The sequence below is a fragment of the Gorilla gorilla genome, chromosome 2 (genome assembly GCF_029281585.2).
Source record: "Gorilla gorilla gorilla isolate KB3781 chromosome 2, NHGRI_mGorGor1-v2.1_pri, whole genome shotgun sequence".
Classification (NCBI taxonomy): domain Eukaryota; kingdom Metazoa; phylum Chordata; class Mammalia; order Primates; family Hominidae; genus Gorilla; species Gorilla gorilla.
In genome coordinates, this window is record NC_086017.1 from 9,181,962 (window position 1) to 9,199,846 (window position 17,885).

At 48.4% G+C, this 17,885-nt stretch overlaps 1 protein-coding gene and 1 long non-coding RNA gene across 5 annotated transcripts in view; both read right to left on the bottom strand.

The window, feature by feature from the left end:
- The window catches only part of LOC129532309 (uncharacterized), a 30,499-nt gene extending 26,786 nt beyond the window's left edge, over positions 1-3,713 (bottom strand). For all 3 annotated transcript variants that reach the window (XR_010132723.1, XR_010132721.1, XR_010132722.1), the window contains exon 1: positions 3,466-3,713. This is a non-coding gene — a long non-coding RNA (uncharacterized lncRNA). The remainder of the gene's footprint in view (positions 1-3,465) is intronic.
- LOC129532709 (NADH dehydrogenase [ubiquinone] 1 alpha subcomplex subunit 8-like) overlaps positions 1-17,885 on the bottom strand; it is a 201,756-nt gene that overhangs the window by 30,110 nt on the left and 153,761 nt on the right. The window contains exon 4 of one of the 2 annotated variants that reach the window (XM_063703548.1): positions 3,730-4,012. The exons of the other annotated variant lie outside the window; for it this stretch is intronic. Coding sequence (XP_063559618.1) covers positions 3,968-4,012 — 45 coding nt within the window. The 3' untranslated portion in view covers positions 3,730-3,967. Of the gene's footprint in view, positions 1-3,729; positions 4,013-17,885 lie in introns of those variants that run through there. 2 annotated transcript variants of the gene reach the window in all.

The window sequence follows — 17,885 nt, forward strand, 5'->3', positions numbered from 1 at the left end:
CTCACGCTGAATGACACACAACAAAGCTGAAACTTTAAGGAAGTAAATAGATCCCAAAAGAGCTCCCTTTTTCCCTGAAGAGATTCCAGTCTACCTGAGTCAGCATAAAGAAGTCCCCTCTGCTTTAATTCTTACCAAAACAAGTAACTTGAAGTAATCTGATATTAACAAATCAGTTGTTATTTTCTATTGCTCTATTTCCGCCTTACACAACACAGTGTTCTGCTATTGCCCAGAGGGCACTGAGACCAAATAAAACTTGAAAATGCCACACTGAAAGCAAATAAGTTCTAATAACTCAATTTACGATAACAAAGAGTGACACCAATGCCCAAAGTTTTGATCAATATCTCAAAATTGAGAGGCTGACCAAAAGGGAGGAAGTCTTACATCAAACAACATTTAGGCTTTAGAAGCCTCCCAAGGAGTCCTTGTAAAGAGTCGCGGCAGGGCGCCGTGCCTCACGCCTGTAATCCCGGCACTTTGGGAGGCCGAGACGGGTGGATCATGAGGTCAGGAAATCGAGACCATCATGGCTTACAAGGTGAAACCCAGTCTCTACTAAAAAAAAATACAAAAATATTAGCCGGACTTGGTGGCGGCAGCCTGCAGTCCCAGCTACTCGGGAGGCCGGGACAGGAGAATGGCATGAACCCGGGAGGCGGAGCTTGCTGTGAGCTGAGATCGCGCCACTGCACTCCAGCCTGGGTGACAGAGCGAGACTCCGCCTCAAAAAAGAAAAGGGAAGAAGAAGAAGAAGAATCGCAACCTAATTTAGTATAGAAACAAACTGAAAATCTGACTTGGGAATGTATCATGGTAACAAATTGCGGCGGTTCAGCCAATCACATCAGCCGAGTGTCAGTCAATGGCCGGCAGCCAGCTGTTCAAAACAAGTTCCAAGAAGGCAAATCCGGGCTGTAACCAGGTCTGTAACCAATCCAGCCACCTCTATACCTCACTTCTGTTTTCTGTATGTCACTTTTTTTCTCTGGCTATAAATATAACCCGCACATGTTGTGTGGCAGATCATTCTGAACCATTTTTGGTCTGGACTGCTGCCTGATTCTAGAACCACAAAAAAAAGCCAATTAAGATCTGCAAACCCACATTTGTTGTAATTTTGTATTTTAACAGTTGTGCCCTACAAAAGACATTAAGCTGAAATTAATTAAAAATCATTTACGGTCATGATTAGGTCATAAAAAATTGTCAAACATAACAATTCTTCAAAAAAAGCTAAAAAGTATATTTTAAAAATATTGTTGATGGAAAAAAGAGTGCAAAAGTAGATAGGAAAATTATGTACAAAACTAAAAACAGAGGAGAAATTAAAAGTCAAATAATTGCATCAAACTGGAAACCTAGAAAAAATGGGTGATTTCCTAGTAAAAATACACATTAACAAAATGGACACTGAAATAAGGCAACTATGAATATACCAATTAGCATAGAAAAGCTAAGAAAGGTCCTTAAAGATCTCCCAGTGGAAAAAGGCCCCAGGACCATCTGGGTCCATAGCTTAGTGTAAGCTGACTTAACTAAATGTGATTTTACACTCGTGCATTGCATACATATGATGGTGGTCCCATGAGATAAAAATGGAGCTGAAAAATTCCTTCCTAGCCATCTTGTCATAAGCTCATGGCTCAATGCATTACCTTTTCTCTGTTCTGATACCATGAGAGGAAAATAAATCTCAGGACCCCCAAATCACTAAGCCAAGGGAAAAGTCAAGCTGGGAGCTATGTCAGGCAAATCTGCCCTCATTCTATTCCTAACTAAGATAGCTACAAAGACAAAAAGCTACATACCTCACTCACAATTTGCCCACAAAGAATTTCCTTTTGGACAAAGGACAGACAGCACTCAAAGTCATCCCTCACCTGAGACAGATGCATATCTGATTGCTTCCTCTGCCCTATTATTTATGTAAAAATGCAGATTCATTGAGCCAGACTAAATTGTGTATTCAGTGGAAGGCTGATGAAGGATTCAAAAGAATGCAACCTTTTGTCTCTAACGTACTTCTGACCTGGAAGCACCCCCACTTCCTGCTTCCAGTTGTCCCGCCTTACTGGGCCAAATGACTGTACATCTTACACGTCTCATGTATCCCTAAAATGTACAAAAGCAAGCTCTACCCTGGCCACCTTGGACACACGTCGTCAGGACCTCTTGAGGCTGTGTCACGGGCGTGTCCTTAATCTTGGCAAAATAAGCTTTCTAAATTGACTGAGACCTGTCCCAGATATTCTGGGATCACAATCTACAATCACCATGGTGTTATGGTTGACTACAGCATTCAGTACAGAGACATGCTGTACAGGTTCGTAGCCTGGGAGCAATAGGCTATACTATGTAACTTAGGTGTGGAGTGGGCTACACCATCTAAGTTTTATAAGGACACTCTACAGTGTTCACACAAAGATGAAATCACCTAAGGACAGATTTCTCAGAAAGTATAACATCGTTACGAGATGCCTGAGTGTATTTTAAATGGTCAAAGCCTAGGAGAAAAAAAGAAACTTAACTCTTGTTATGGGTTAATAACAAAGCTTAAGAGAGTTAACATATTTCATCTAATCTAAGATGCCAATGATTAAAAGACATTATTTTATGCACCATCACAAATAGGTTGCCAATTAAACTGACTTTCTGAATAACGCACAAATGTGAATTTACTTCTATTAATGCCAGGAAAGTAAAATGAAAAATAAATTATGGTTTTGACATGTTAAAGCAAATACGGCGGGGGTTAGCCTGAGGCCTTCCCTAAGCAAACAGAAACCGAACTTGGAGGCATGTGAACTGACTTAAAAAAATTCACAAACCAACCACAGTCAATGCCAAAAAGCCCAGCAGCCAGTTGGCTGTATGACTAGGGACGCTGAGGGAAGCATCCCCACCACAGGCGGTCGCCTAGCTGGAGCCACTGAGGAGCCTCACTTACGGGCCACCCTAAGAGCTCGAAGCCCCAAGCCGACTTCCGTTCTGGTGCTTCCTGCGTGATTCATGAACCATTCCTTTGCCGAAATAAACTCCGCTTAAATTTATTTTACCTAAAATCCTGTTAACAGACAAAGTCCAGTATTTACACTTAAAATACGGTTGTGAAAACTCACATCTACATCTGGTCTTCAATATTTTTCAAGTACTTTAACACTCTAAGAAAAACGAGCCACTGGAACGCAAATAAAAGCAAGTCGTGGGGTGCGCGTCTCCCTGGGGCTCTCCATGTTGCCCTCAGGGTTTCTCCCTTCTCTGTCCCGGATCCACCCCAAACAAACCCAAATTGGTCAAAAATTAAAAAATGAAACAACTCAGGTATGCTGTAATAATGAATAACAAAGCCACTTAATGATGGGCCACTTTGTAAAATAAAATAAATACAACTTGAGAAAGTGGAGCGCGAGGCAGCGCGGCCTCCTCAGCACTGAGCCGGGACGGAAAGCTTTTCCTCACCTTTCCTCGGGCAGCCTCGGGGACCATGAAGCCACAGCTCCCCCAGTGGTTCCTGAGGAGCTGAGGAGAAGGAGGCTGGGTGGTCCCTGGCCACGGTCCCCAGGTGTTCCTATAGAGCCAGCGGCGTCTCCCGAGTGGGTCCTGAGGAGGAGGAGGCTGGGTCCTCTCAGGTGTCCCTGTAGGGATGACGGCGCCTCCTGCGTAGGTCCTGAGGAGGCGGCTCGGCTCCGCCCCCTGGAGCCGCCGGGCTTCTGTACCGGAACCCGGGCGCCTCTTGAGGTTCTGTGAGGCGGCATCGCGCCCCCTGACGGCCGTCGCAGGCGGTGCAGGATGCTCAGGTGCTCGCGGTTGAGCTGTGGCCTCGCCCCTCCGGTGGATCTCCGAAGTTCACTGTTCTGACAATTACACGCCATGACTTTTGAAAAACCAGCTGAGGCCGGGCGCGGTGACTCACGCCTGTAATCCCAGCACTTTGGGAGGCCGAGGCGGGCGGATCGCGAGGTCAGGAGATCGAGACCATCCTGGCTAACACGGTGAAACCCCGTCTCTACAAAAAAAAAAAAAACAAAAAAAAATTAGCCGGGAGTGGTGGCGGGCGCCTATAGTTCCAGCTACTCGGGAGGCTGAGGCAGGAGAATCACTTGAACCCGGGAGGGGGAGGTTTCAGGGAGCCCCCTCTAAACAGAAAAGACTGACCCCCAGTCAGTGTTTTATTTTGCCTGATGACCGCAGGCCATGAACCTATGGAACAATAAGGTAATTAGGCTCTTGGACCCAGGGAAGTAGCTCCATGTCACCTGCCCTCATTTGCTGAGCATTTTGGTTTCTCGGATCTGCTACTCAGTTTCCAGTCTCTTCCTCCCTGCCAATGCTGCCAGCGTGCCTCTTCTGCAAGCAGCAACCGCCTTCCACCTTCCATTCTCTAGTCTTTAGCCATCATCTGGCTGGACTTTTCAGAATGGACTGCAAAGGAGAATAAACTGGCTGAGTCTGAGGGTGCACTCACGTGCAAAGTTGCAAGCTTTAATGTACCCATCTTGGCAGATTTTGGCTCCTTAGAGTTCTTTCTCATTTGGGGATCTCGTGCCCTCTGACGAGGTGGGCTCACTGACTGTCTGCGCTGGTGGCACCTGGCAGCACCTTGTCACGTGCACCTAGGTAAGAACCTGGCTGCACCTGATGCTTAGCCAAACGGGGAACTCACAGTTCTGTGTATCAGGTGATGTTTAATCTCTGGAGGTTAATGAACGTGAGGGAGCAATACTGTCTGGGACTCTCCACATATTGCGTCTGAGTCACTGAAGGAAAAGAATGTGGGGTCTGTTTGCTGGGACTGGACACCTCCATAATCACATGCTCCATGAAATGCAGGCAGGAGATCTCGCTTTCTACCTCTGGGATGGGAGTGTGCAGTTTCAGAATGAGACTAGCCCACACAACTGACTCTTTATTTGGGAAAGAGAAATGAAATCAGATGCAGCAATTTAATATCCACTAAGATGATATGTTAATCACAAACACTCTTCTGGTTTTTAGAAATGTGAATGTTATTTACACTAGGTTAAAAAACCTGAATATCCAACAGCATGACACCGACTAAAGAAATACTGGCGCACTCTGGAACCTTGCACACCACTTATTCGCATGGGAACAATGGGAACACGCCTATGCAAAGATGTGCATGGAAATTAGAAGAATGCAACACTGTAGAACAGATGTGACTAGGTGCATGATCAAGAGCACACTAGACCAAGCCTGCCTCTGCACACACAAGACTGCGCCTGAGTCTGCACCACGTGACGGGACCATTGTGGAGCAAGCCGGGGAGATTTTGATGTAGGCAGCAGAGGCGTCACTTAGGGACCAGACTTCCGTGGGAAACCACCATCTCCTTCCAACCCAGATGCACTTCGTGGGAAACGCGAGCAGATGAAGGTCATGTAGGAGACGAAAGAACTCGCTCCCCAAGCCCATAGGCCTTTGTCCTCCACCCATGGACCGAAGCATCCTGTTAGATGAGGGCCGCCCGCAGCCAGGGCCGGCAGAGAACCTGCCACGGAGCAGGTGTCTGTAAAGAACTGCTGACTGTCACTGTCCCTACTTGGGGCCACTGGGGGATCTGATGCATCTCACTACCCTTTGTAAAGGAATTATTGAAAACGTCAGCCCTCTAACAAGGCATAGGTTGATTAGTTACAGGATTTAACATTTCTATTTTAAAAGGCAGCATTGAAGAATGTCTTTACAAAGGCTGTACAAAACCTGCCACATTCTTTGTTACACAGATTGACTCATGTGCAATGCAGCCATTTGAAGAAACACTGGCATTTACCAGATGTAAACTTATTAGCAGACGACAACTAGAAATAATGTGCTGGATGTGCCCGTTTATTTATATGAATATAACCATCTCTCTAGATGCATCAAAAGATACACAACATGAGACAGAATTTATTTCTACAAGCTTATGATCAGGTGGTCAGGACAGGGAAAGAAGAGGAAAAAACTTTAAATCATGGACCTTTATTCTTAGACACCTTTATCCTACATACACAAGGGACATGCATGGTTGAAATAACGGAAACAAGGTGGATAAAAGTGAAAGTAACTTAAACTGCTTTACCCAGGAATGCCCAATTCAGGTGCTGCAGAGAAGAGCATGAGAACCGGGTGTCTTCAGGACACATGTGCATCTGGGAGCAGACTGGGCGTTCATCAGCAGGGAGGAGCAAGGCCTGGGTCGGGGGACACTGGGGCTGCTGTCCCAGAGGCTGGCAGTGTAGCCCTGTACCCCCAAGACTTCACTGAGTCTCCCCTCAACCACCTAAACCAGAATAAACTGATGTAGCAGGACTCCTCAAACACTGTGCAGGGTCTCCATGTCCTCGATGGCCCCTGATGAGCCACAGTACCCTCAGGTCCTGGTGAAGGAGCTGGTGCTGCCTCCTGCCTTTCCCCACATGGGGTCCTGCAGCTCATCCCACACAGCCTCAGATTCCCTCTACAGAACCTGCCCACAGATGTCTTCTGAGACCGGCAATACTGGGAGGCCTGTGGCCCAGACCCAGGAGGAACCAGCTGAGAGGCTCCGTGGAGGTATCGCTGATGGTGTAACCAGAATGAAAATGCCCACTTCTGTTCTGCTCCCTGAGAACAACTGTCAAGCCAGCATGAGTTTCCAGTTGGAACTTTTCCTTTTCTCCCCATGTTTGTCACTGTTTTAATGGACATTGCCTGGCTATTAAATCCCCGATGAACTCACTTTGAAAATTATCTATTGCACTGGGCACCCTTTCAGGAATCACTGAGTGTTAATTTTCTCAGTCTGAGTGATAATTTATGAGTCAAACAAGGACAGATCTGAAGCCAGAGGCTGCTCCTGTTGGGAAATCCCTGAGGATGGTGTTCCGGGGAAGCCTCCAGCCTTGGGAGTCCCGTGAAACTGAGCCAGCACAGGTCATGAAGGGAGCTGGTGCCAGACACTGACTGGGGACCTGCTGGCCTCTGGGCAGATCGCTCTGTCCCTGCACTTGGCTTGCCAGGTATCCCTGTGCAGTCATACCAAGTCCTGTGCTCAGAAGGGCCTCAGAGCAGTTTAAGGTTCTGCTGCCGCCCCTGGAAGCTCATGATTTTGAACAACAACAAAAAAAACCCCACGTTTTCCACTCGGCCCCACATATTATGTGGCCTGCGCAGCTGTCAGGCTGTGGCCACAGTGCTGGCATCTCTCACACAATGAAGGCTGCTGGAGTCCTGGCTGACTTGTTTTGACTCTTTTGTGAGGCCCACACCTAAGCTAAACACTCACGTGCCCCCAAGCTGACTCCCCACACTCTAAAGCATGAATCTGCCCCTTCAGCTGGGAGACGGTCCTCGTGTCATCTGGGTTTTTGGAGAGAAGGTCAAGGGAGCCTGGGTTCTAGTTCTTCAGTAATCAAGAGTAAGGGTCTTACCTGTTCACAGGTCCCTGTGGCTGCTTTACAGAAAGCAGGAAGTGGCCACTTCAGCCACACGGCTGCATTTCCAGCTCAGTCCAGGCAGAGATGCACCCTGCCTTGCACCTCTGCAGATCCTGAGGGGAGTCCTTAACTGAGCCAGGGCGAGTCCTGGGGGCACTCTGCCCCTGTGGACACTGCCCCTGGGCAGGCCCTGAATCTCCTCTGCTCCCACACTCTAGAGTTCAACAGGTCTCAGGGACTCTGCCTGAGGACTGCCCTTCAACCAGGTATTCGTAATTGCCCCAAGACCCAGGCTTGTTGAGTCACTCAGTTACTTGAATGCCTTTTTCACAAAGGGATGACTGTGCTGCTCCTTCTTCCTTCTTTTTTGTTTGCGAGGCCGCAGGGAAATCTGGACCCTCTGGTGAAAAAGCAAATCCAGTTTCTTCTTCTTCTTCTTCTTCTTCTTCTTCTTCTTCTTCTTCTTCTTCTTCTTCTTCTTCTTCTTCTTCTTCTTCTGCTGCTGCTGCTGCTGCTGCTGCTGCTGCTGCTGCTGCTGCTGCTGCTGCTGCCGGTTCTTGTAAATGTCCTCACTTGGTTTCTGGGCAGCAACTTCCTTGACTTGCCTGGGGAGCGGATCTGAGCTGCATTTACCAGGCCATACCCAGGGGAAGTGATCAGTGTGGGACCGTGAAGCTGGATTTCCCCAGGAGCTCCCTCCAAGCTTCTGGGATGATGATAAGACTCGGGATGAACCAAGGATCTCGAACCATGGGACAATGTGAAGTCTAGACCCAGTGGAGGAAGAGAAAGGCTACGGGAAGGGCAGGCTTCACGTTACTGAGCATCCGCTACCTTCCACACACTTTCACGTGGCCTTATTCTGTGTGTTTCTCACAGCACCCTTGAGAAATAGAGACTACGATCACATCTTTTACATAAAAGAAAACCACCACCCAGGGAGGCGAAGTCCCTTGCTCACAGACTGTCATGTGGGAAGCTCTCTGGATGCAATGATGTCCTCCAGTTGCAGTACCAGGCAAGCTGTCCCAGAGTTCATGGAGCGGAAAGGCTCGAGAAGCAACTGAGGATGCTTGAATCACAGGTTTATAAAATCCATTCGCAAAACACAGCAAGAAGCTGAGGGAAGGAGATGGGAGGGCCGTATGACCTGATTCCTGTGCTGTCAACATTCATCGGTTCTCTTCTTTCTCTGCTAGTCAACCTCACCCACTCAGGTGTGGCCACGAGGACCAGAGCCGAGGTCTGGGCAAGAGTGCTCACAGCTGAAGGGCTTATGACACACACCAGCTCAACGGGACAGACATGGGACAAGTGTGCCTGATCATGGTGGAGTTGCCAAGAAGCAGCTGTTGCACTGCCATGGGTTCTACGTGTTTCTTGGGCAGAGGACGCATGGGACCAGAATGGGCACCAGGAATGGTGGAGAACAAAGGCCCCATGGTTCTGCATGTTTAGGTGTCTCTTGTATAAAGGCACATTGTGAATTGAACATTTAGTGCCCAGGAGCCTCATGCATATTAAGTATCTCTTGGCCCTTGTGTCTCTTCCTTCCCACATGTAACATACCTGTCCTCTGTAACTATCTATTCTGAAAGTATCTAAAAACCATGTCTTGCCTGTGTTATACAAACCACATGCATACTCACGTTCTCTGATGTAGCTGAATGTTTCCTAAGGCCAGGGCACATTTCAGGGTCACATAGAGTGGACAGAGGGACCAAAATAGCCTTGCTCTGTTTGACTCCCAGCGGAGATGTCTGCTGGGCAGCACTGCCTCTGTAGGCTCTAATGGGGGAAGGGAGCTCAGGGGAGCCTCTGGGGCTGGGCAGGCTACCAGAGGGTGTGGACATTTGGGTGGACCCTGATGGATGACTTGGGTTTCCTTGGGAGGAAGTGTCAGGAAGGGCATCTGGGACTGAGAGCACTGTGTGAGCAACAGAAGGAAGGAAACTGTGGCTGGCTGGGAAGGGATGGTATGGGGGACAGGGTGAGACTTCTGGCCCTGGGTGCTCAGATGAAGACCTGGGGTGGCCTAGTGGCTGGAAACACACACCAGCTGTGGCAACTTGACCTCTGGGATGTGAGTGTGAAGGCAGCTGCTGAGAACGGCTGTGGATTTGGAGATGTGGCTACAGGGAATGGGCAATGGATTCATCTGGGAATTCTGCAGGCAGTGGCCCATAGAGGAAACAGCCTGGAAATGAGACTGCAGATACGTGCTAAAGAGGCTGGAGGAACAGTGACCCCAGTACTAGTTTATGGATCTTATCCACAATCTAAAGAAATGGAGGCCAAATGGCTTTTGAAATTCTAAGATACATGCAGAGGAAGAGTAATGCTTCATGGGAGAGCCAGACTCTTACTGGCAGTGACGCTACACGGTAGAGCTCTGTTCCTCCTGCCCATGTCTGTGGTTGGGGCTGGGGTAGTGCACAAACATGACGCTGATGAGGCCCAAGCATTGTTGGAAAAGAATTCAGCAGCTGCCACAAGAATCTTGAATCCGTGGGTGAAGACCTTGACTTTCTCTGGGACCAATGTAGTCAAGAACAAAGTAAAATCATGACAACAAACACCGTTCAGTTTTCCAAATATAAGCTATTTTAAATACTCTACATTTACCCTCAAAGACTGACATAACTTAGAATAACTTTTATAACAGCAAGGATGAGAACTAAAGCTTAAATTGTAAATACAATTTTATTTATAAAAACAAAGTTAGCTTCAAATATTTTATGAACTAGTAGAATTTTAACCTTTTGTCACATTTCCCAGCAAAGTAAATAATTCTTTTTTTTCACTTCTAGTCTGTCAGAAGAAAAGTCTTAGCTGAAATGGCCAGAAACTCTGAGGCACACTCTGGAGGCTGCTTCCGGGGCACCTCGGCACGGCCGCTTTTCCATCCCGGCCCTCACATGATGCGGTCCAGCAGGGTTGAAATTGCTTGAAATGCTTGTTCCCAGTGCAGTAAAGAAATAGCACTTGAATGTAAATTTAATTTCCTCGGCAAGGTCATTTTTATTTTTTTTTTAATTTCTGCAGAAAGTGTACACTCGCCAGCAGTTTTCCCACAACAGTATACTGAGCAAAGGAGACAGGGTCATTTATAACCTGACGCATCCACCCTACTGCTGTGTCCAGTTTCCAGTGGCTGGAACGGGACCTCACATTCTGTATTTGTCCCGATTGGCTAGCAACTTAGAACTTTTTTAAAGAGGAAAAGGCAGAGGAGAACAAAGGAAGGAGGAAGTAACTTGTGAAATGCTGAAGAAAGTAAAAACACCTTCGAATAAAGAAGAGGAACAGGCAATGACCTAAAGCTTGCTTGGACTAGTATAAGCATGCCAGGGCAAATATTTAGGCTAAATTGTGGGAGCTAAGAACATAAAGTACATTGATTTCTTTATTAGGGCTAGCAGATATTTAAGAATGTTAGCAAAGGTCTTTGAATAAATTTTGCTTCTAAGAGAAGTTACTATTTATTTCTAATGAGATGGGAAGGAAAGTCTTTGAAGAGGAAACTCTACTTTTTACAGAAGTAGGAACTTAGACTTACAGTTTGCACATTGACAAACTTGTTTTCCTTCCATACACGAGGGGTTTATGATCCTCTGTTGCAACTGATTTGTCTTATGTAACTTCAAGAGTTACTCGTCAACCTACTTACTATTCTGGACTTTTTGGGAAATGGCAATTTGCCTTCCTATTTACTGGGAGGGATACTGAGACTGCACTTTTTCTTACCCCAAGAAGTGCACAGTGTCATTGCAATGTCAACAGCAGGGAGATCTCAGCCAGTGTGAAATAATTAGATCGTCCACTCAAAATTCTTAGTTACATCTTTTTAATATTTTCTTCACACTTCTTAAAAGCAGCTTAACAAGAATTGCATTAGTCAGGGTTTTCCAGAGAAACAGAAAAGAGAGGAGGAGATGTCCAGAATTGTCTCGTGTGATTACAGAGGCTAGAATCCAAGGAAGAGTGGCTTGAGTCCAGGGGCAGAATTCCCTCTTCCCCTGGGAGGTCAGTATTTCTTCCTTTAAGGCCTTCAACTGATTGGATGAGACCCACCCACATTATGGAGCATAATCTGCTTTACTAAAAGTATACTGGTTTAAATGCTAATTTCATCTGAAAAATACCACAGAATAATGTTGACCAAGTACTGGGAGAGGCCTTTTCCTTCATCTTTTGGTAAATTGCAATCCCTGGGTATGTTCACATTTGAAACTCAAATGTGGGCATTGGCTACTGCAGGCCTTTCCCGGCTCAATGGAGTGCAGACAGGGGAGGCACAGGAGTGACTCCACTGTGTGAAGAGAAGACTGATGAGGGCCCATGTGGCACCTCATGTAGGGTCTGCACTGTCTGGACTATGGTCAGGCCCCTGCCTAAGCCAGCCCTGCTCTCCAATGTCCCCAAGGAATCCCTGAAACTAGCATCTCATGGAGGAGATAGACGATGCAGGAGGTCCCCTGTGCCCAGAACAAATAGTACAACAAGGCCCCTCTGTTCCCCAAACTGGTCTCAGCAAACTTTCCCCACAGCTTGGATCTGGGCAGGTCACAGGGCCCAAACCTCACGACCAGCAGTGCTGGATCAGGGGGCTAGAAGGGCAGGTGGAGCTCTCTGATGACATTGTGGAGAGGAGGGGTGCCAGGCAAGGGGTGTCCAGGCAGGGGGTGTCCAGGATACTGTCCTGAGAGCCTCTCCAGGGACAGGTGCCCTTAGGGGCAGAGAAAAAGGCAACCGGGGAGACCAGAGGAGTCTGATGCAGATAAGGAGGGGCTCTGTCCAGTGATGTTTCTCCACAATGAGCTCTCCCGAGGACAAGCAGCCTGCTTTATAGGCGAACCCCATTGCACAGTGAGAAGACGAAGACTTCAGAACTCAGTTCCCTAGAGCCTCTTCTCTCCCTGCATAGTCCGGCCCTATTGGTCCCTTCTGGTCTTGAAGGTCTTTAATGGAAACAAACCGCAAGGCCAAGGCCAGACCTGCCTGCCCTTCATGCCCATCTCCAAGCAGCAGTTGAGTGTGGACTCTGCCTCCCCTGTCCCCCGAACAGTGAGTCCCCACCAGCCCCTCCAGGGACACAGTGCCAGCTCTGCAGCCCTCCCATCCCTCTGTCCATTCTTCTGCAGGCGGGATGGGCACTGTGGCTGGAGGAAGGCTCCTGATCCACTGCTTTGGGGGAATCTCTGATTTATCACTCCACAGGGAACCCAACAGAGATCCAAAGCTGAGTACTGATTCAGAGAAAGAACATTTCTGCTAAGCTTAGGGCCTCAGGGAGGACAGATAATTATCTAAAGTTGACAGAACAATCAATTTTCTGGGTCTGAAGTTTACAAACAAAATCCCTCTCCTTTGAAGGCAGATTAGCCATGGAAACACCTTCTACATTGCCTGCCTAAATGGTTTGTCTCTGCAATCAATCTCTCTATTCTTTAAAACAGAATTAGGATAATTTGCATAATTGTTTCTTGTCTCAGAGAAATCTTATGGGGAGGCTGTCTCCAGATAACCAGCAGCCTGGGCTCCAGGCCGACGCCAAACCCACAGGCAGCCTTGCGGTAAGGCTCCAGGCTCTAGAGCCAAAGGCTCTAGGTCAAAGGCTCCACCTGGGACCCCTGCGCCCTCCCTGCCAGGGCGGCAGAGGGAGCCACATCCCTGAAAGCCTCTGGCTTAGGGACCTCAGAATTCCCACCTCTGATAAGGTAATGAAATGAGCCAAAGTTGGTAAAAATCTGTGAACAAACTGGCCTACAGGGGCTAAAACCAGAAGGACAAAAATAATGTGATAAACCCCCAAAACCAGCCATCCTGGGAAGTTTCAAGGGGCTGCTGTGCTCCTGACTCCTCCCCCACCTCCTGGAGCTGCCCAGGTGAGCAGACAGAGTTTTGAGAGCTGGTACTGAGACTCTGTGCCTGGAGACAGACACTGGGCAGGAACCCTCAACTTTCCTGTCCGTTTTGCGCAGTGAGTCAGAAACAGATGCTGGGGAGCAGCCATCAAGCAGAGGGCTGCCTGTCTCAGAGGCAGGAGCATCCACCTCAGAGGATGCCAGGTGGGGAGATCCTGGACTGTGCCACCCCCAGGGAGGGCACAGGCACAGCAGGCCTCTCAGCAGGAGCTCGGGGGTGGAGTAGAGACCAAGGATTCCATAAGACTCCCCACTGCTCCCCATTCCCTAAGGTGCAGCAAAACGTCTCTGCTTCCATGAGGACAGTCCAGACGTCCCCAGCTTCCCCTAGAGCAGACAGAAGGCCTGAGGCCCTGGGAAACCCACGTGCCCACTGGAAGTGGGGAGTAAAAAGACAGAAGGGACCCGTCTGGAAACAAAACCAGTCAAGAACCAGACTCACCACTGCTTCAGAAAATATGGGGAAATGTGAGCATGAATTTCATAAAGCACAGTCAGCAAGCCACGAGGAGGGCCAGCGTCTGATGGACAGGGAGACTGCAGACCCCAGGAAGCAGCAGGAGAACAAGGATTCCCTCTATGATTTCCCACGGCTGATGCTCCCGACCTGGTTTCCCTTCACTGGTGCACCTCCTGTGTTCCACACTGGATACTATCCTGCCAATCCATGCCCCCCGCTGGCCTTCAGTGAGGTGGAACTCACCACAGTCTGGCCTCTTTCTCCACTTCTCTTGCTACTGTCCATTTGCAAAGATCTCAGATGGCTGCACCATGTGTTCTGACCAGAGAAAGACTGCAACCACCTTTGCAAAGCTTATGACAGCGAGGGAGGTCACGCATGACTGACTCCACCTTACCTCTAGCCTCACAGGCGGGCTGTCCTGCTCATGCTTGGGCACAGGCTAAACTAATCCAGGGAGAAATTAAGTTATAGAACAATACTAGTCCCTCTCTAAAACTAAAGCCCTCCTTCCTTGGGGACCAAAAACGAATGAAAGGCCACGTTATTAGGATTTCGGGAGGAGCCTGAACTCTGCTAAAATGTAGACATAGTTTCTGAAATTCCTTATTGTTCAGAAGTCATATGGCTAGAAGTCACACAATTTGTACCTTCTCCAATTGCTTCTGTAGATAACAACACTATTGTAGAGCCTGAGATTGGTTTTTTCAGCTGTTTTCCAGATTGCATTCTGCCAACCGACTGACCCTACCCAGACCCATGGCTCATGACTCAACTGGTCCTATGCACTCCCACCTCCCCATCCAGAGGCAGACTCCGTGAGAGGATCGTTTTGTACACCCTGTGATTGCATCCCTAACCAATCAACTGCACCCACTCCCTGGTCCTCTGCCCAAGAAACAATCCTTGAAAAACCCAAACCTCCCAGTCTTCTGGCAGACTGATTTGAGTAGCAGCTCCTTCTCCCACGTGGCTAACTGCATCAATTAAACTGTTTCTTTAGTGCAGTACCACAGTCTCGGTGAATTGGTTTTGTCTGTACAGTGGGTGGGAAGAACCCATCGGGCAACTGCAAGACAGTTCAGCGTGCTTGCTCATCATACTGGAAATAAAACCTATTTGTAGGGTCAAAGGGGCAAAGTTGTCCCATGTTATTCCCTTTTGGGGAGTTATCTGTTGGGTGTTTCTAGCCTGCTGCAAGCTAGGATAAAGCAGAGGTCCTCGTGCCTCTCCTCCAGGACCCCATACAAACACCTTGTCCTCCATGAAGAACCTGGGATCTGCAGCCCTCCTCTCCTGTGACCTTCCCAGTCACTTCATCCTCATCTCGGGGTGCTGCCAGCTGAATGTGCTGTGTTCACTGGCTGCACCAATACCCCCGTGCACACACACTCCTGCAGATGAGAGCTGCCAAGGCAGAGAGTGAACTTTTCTGATTTGATGTTCCCTGTAGATTTGTGCCTTGACACGCCACACAAATACAGTGTGCAGACACCAGTAAAAACAGAGAAAAGGTGGGGACATAAAGGCCCAGATGTAAGAGTGGGCGAGGGTGCCCTCTGGTTCATTTCACTCTGCAGTCGACTCCCAAGGTGAACCTAGTGAATTCTGCCTCAGAAGCCCTGGTTTCCTTGTCTCTGACACTGAATCCACAGTAGCCATGATCCACATTTAGTGGATCACCAGTATTTTGAGGAATGTTAGTATCACTCTACAAAAAATATTTTAAAAATTGTTTTCTATAATCAGGAAATTTCAGGAAACCCTGAGTAAAAGTGATTGATTATTGCAAAACTTCTCTGAAGCTTTCACAAACAAATGTGCGCTCATCTCCAAGGCGAAAGTAAAGTAGGGAACCTGCCCCAAATTTATGAGTCAGTTCAGCACTTTTCTGTGATCAAATCGGTGTTCTGTCAAGTGCAATGTGGAAAAGGTAATACCGAGGGTCATTTAACTGGCATGTCAGCGCAGTGCGGAAAAGGGAACATTCCAGGGTCATTTACTCGGCAGCCTCCAAAGGCTGGCACAGTGTATCTTACTTCTCTTCTGCGTTTCTAGCACTTTCATTAGGCCTGAGACCTGGAAAAGGCCTAGGAGATCTTATTAACAGTGACGTAGGAATAGGAGTAATTAATTATGTTACAGTAATAGTTGGGTTTTGCATGTTCTAAGCTGGGCTCAGGCAAAGGCCAATAGAAAGGGGCAAATATGGAGTATTTCCTGGTCTTAAGACGCGGGCAGCATGGAGCAGCCAGCTGAGAGTCAAAGTTGGCCAGGGAGTATTTGCCCCCAGATGCCTGCACTGGGAATGGAGAGGTCAGTGTCCTGTCCGTCGCATGCCCAAGCATGAGGAAATGGGGCATAAAGCTGGTCATCCCCACCACAACCAGGGGAGACTTAATGGTCCTGAGGCTAAGTTTTGAGAAGGTCAGCAAATGGCAGACGTGGTAGGATTTCCCCCACAGGCTTCACCTGGATGCACTCCTATATCCCTGAGGGCATTCCATAGTAAACTGTTGTAAAGGAGCAGACACGGAGATGCAGAGCCTAGTGTGGTGGGATGGGTGATGGGGCGAGGTGTCCCCAACCTGAACAAGGAAGGCCAGACTGATTCCCCAGGTCTGCCGTGCTCGGGAGATGCGGCCCCTCAGCCCCTTGCTTGAGCTCCTTTTGATGAGGTCAGCTGTCTCTCAAGAACAGCCTTTGGCAGCCTGAAAAACAGCCCAGCACAGCCCTCAGACCACCCTCAGCCTTTCCCCAGACACTGGGCTGCAGTAGCTGAGATAAATGCAGAAGACCGTTCATTAAACCTACAAAGCGAACTGTCTGACCCGGCTGCAAGAAGGCGATTTCACAGGGTGCTGTTTTGGGGAGGTAAGGGACTTACCTGAGCTGTCAGTGGGAAAAAAATGCATCTCACTGAAGTTGAAATGGCACAATCAGAAGCACTGAGGTCCAGTGCTGGCCAGCCCATGCCATGGACGACATAAGGACTGTTGGAGAAGAGGAGGAGACATGAGCAGTATGCAGCTTCCCGCGCTGCCACGCACGCTGCACGCATTGATTGGGTCGCTCGGTACTCAGGCAGCCTCCAAGGCAGGCTTTGCCATTCCTGTTCCCATTTCACAGTTGAAGAAGTGAGGTTCAGAGCTGTGAAGTAAAGGGGCTAGGCTTCAAGCTGGGCTGCCAAATGCTGAGGTGCAGCCCCTGAGGACTTCATAAAAGTCACCCACTGTGGGAAGAGCTGCCACGGGGCATCATCTGTAGCATCTGGAAGGAACGCCAGTAATCCCACCGTCCCACAGTCATTTCCCCGAGATCTTAGGTCTCAAATGCCTTTGAAAATTCATTTTACATGGCTTTCTCCTCTGTTATATTTCGATCCCGAGGGCATGGTGTAGGTGCTAGTTGCCATTTCTAGCCTCAGCCTACTTTATGTAGGCACTGAGCAAATGCTGAATGAATCATTACACATGTTCACTGAGCTTTTTGTGAGAACTCTGACTGGTTGAAGTATTTACTACTCACTCTGGGAACTTGAAACAAAAAGTGACTAAATGACAGAGGCTGGGCCTGAGAGCACAGGTTGCATCGTGCTGGGGGAGGTCCCCTGTGCAGGGCACCATCCCTCACCCACTCACTCACTCATTCTTCCATTCACTGGACTCTGTCAACCGGGGGTTCCCACATGCCAGGCCCCATGCAAGGTGCTGGGTACACAGCAGTGAATGCTGACAATGGTCATGATAATAGTGCTTACCATGTGCGATGCTCTAAGACTAACACACTTCACATCTAGGCACTCTCAAACACACAGCTGTGCTCATTCAATCCCCTTCACAGCCCCAAAGGCAGGCACCATGTTACCCATCTGACTGATGGCAGCAACTTGCTCAAGGTCACACACTAATGAATGCCTAATGAGCTGGGGTTTCCTTCCTCTCAGGGCTCACACTCCTACAGGGAAAAGAAACAAAAAGTATGAGAAATAAAAACTGGAAATGAAGAAAATAAAACCGGGTGGGAGGACAGGCAATTGCAGAAAGGGAGGTGGGGGGTGACAGGCAAACCAGG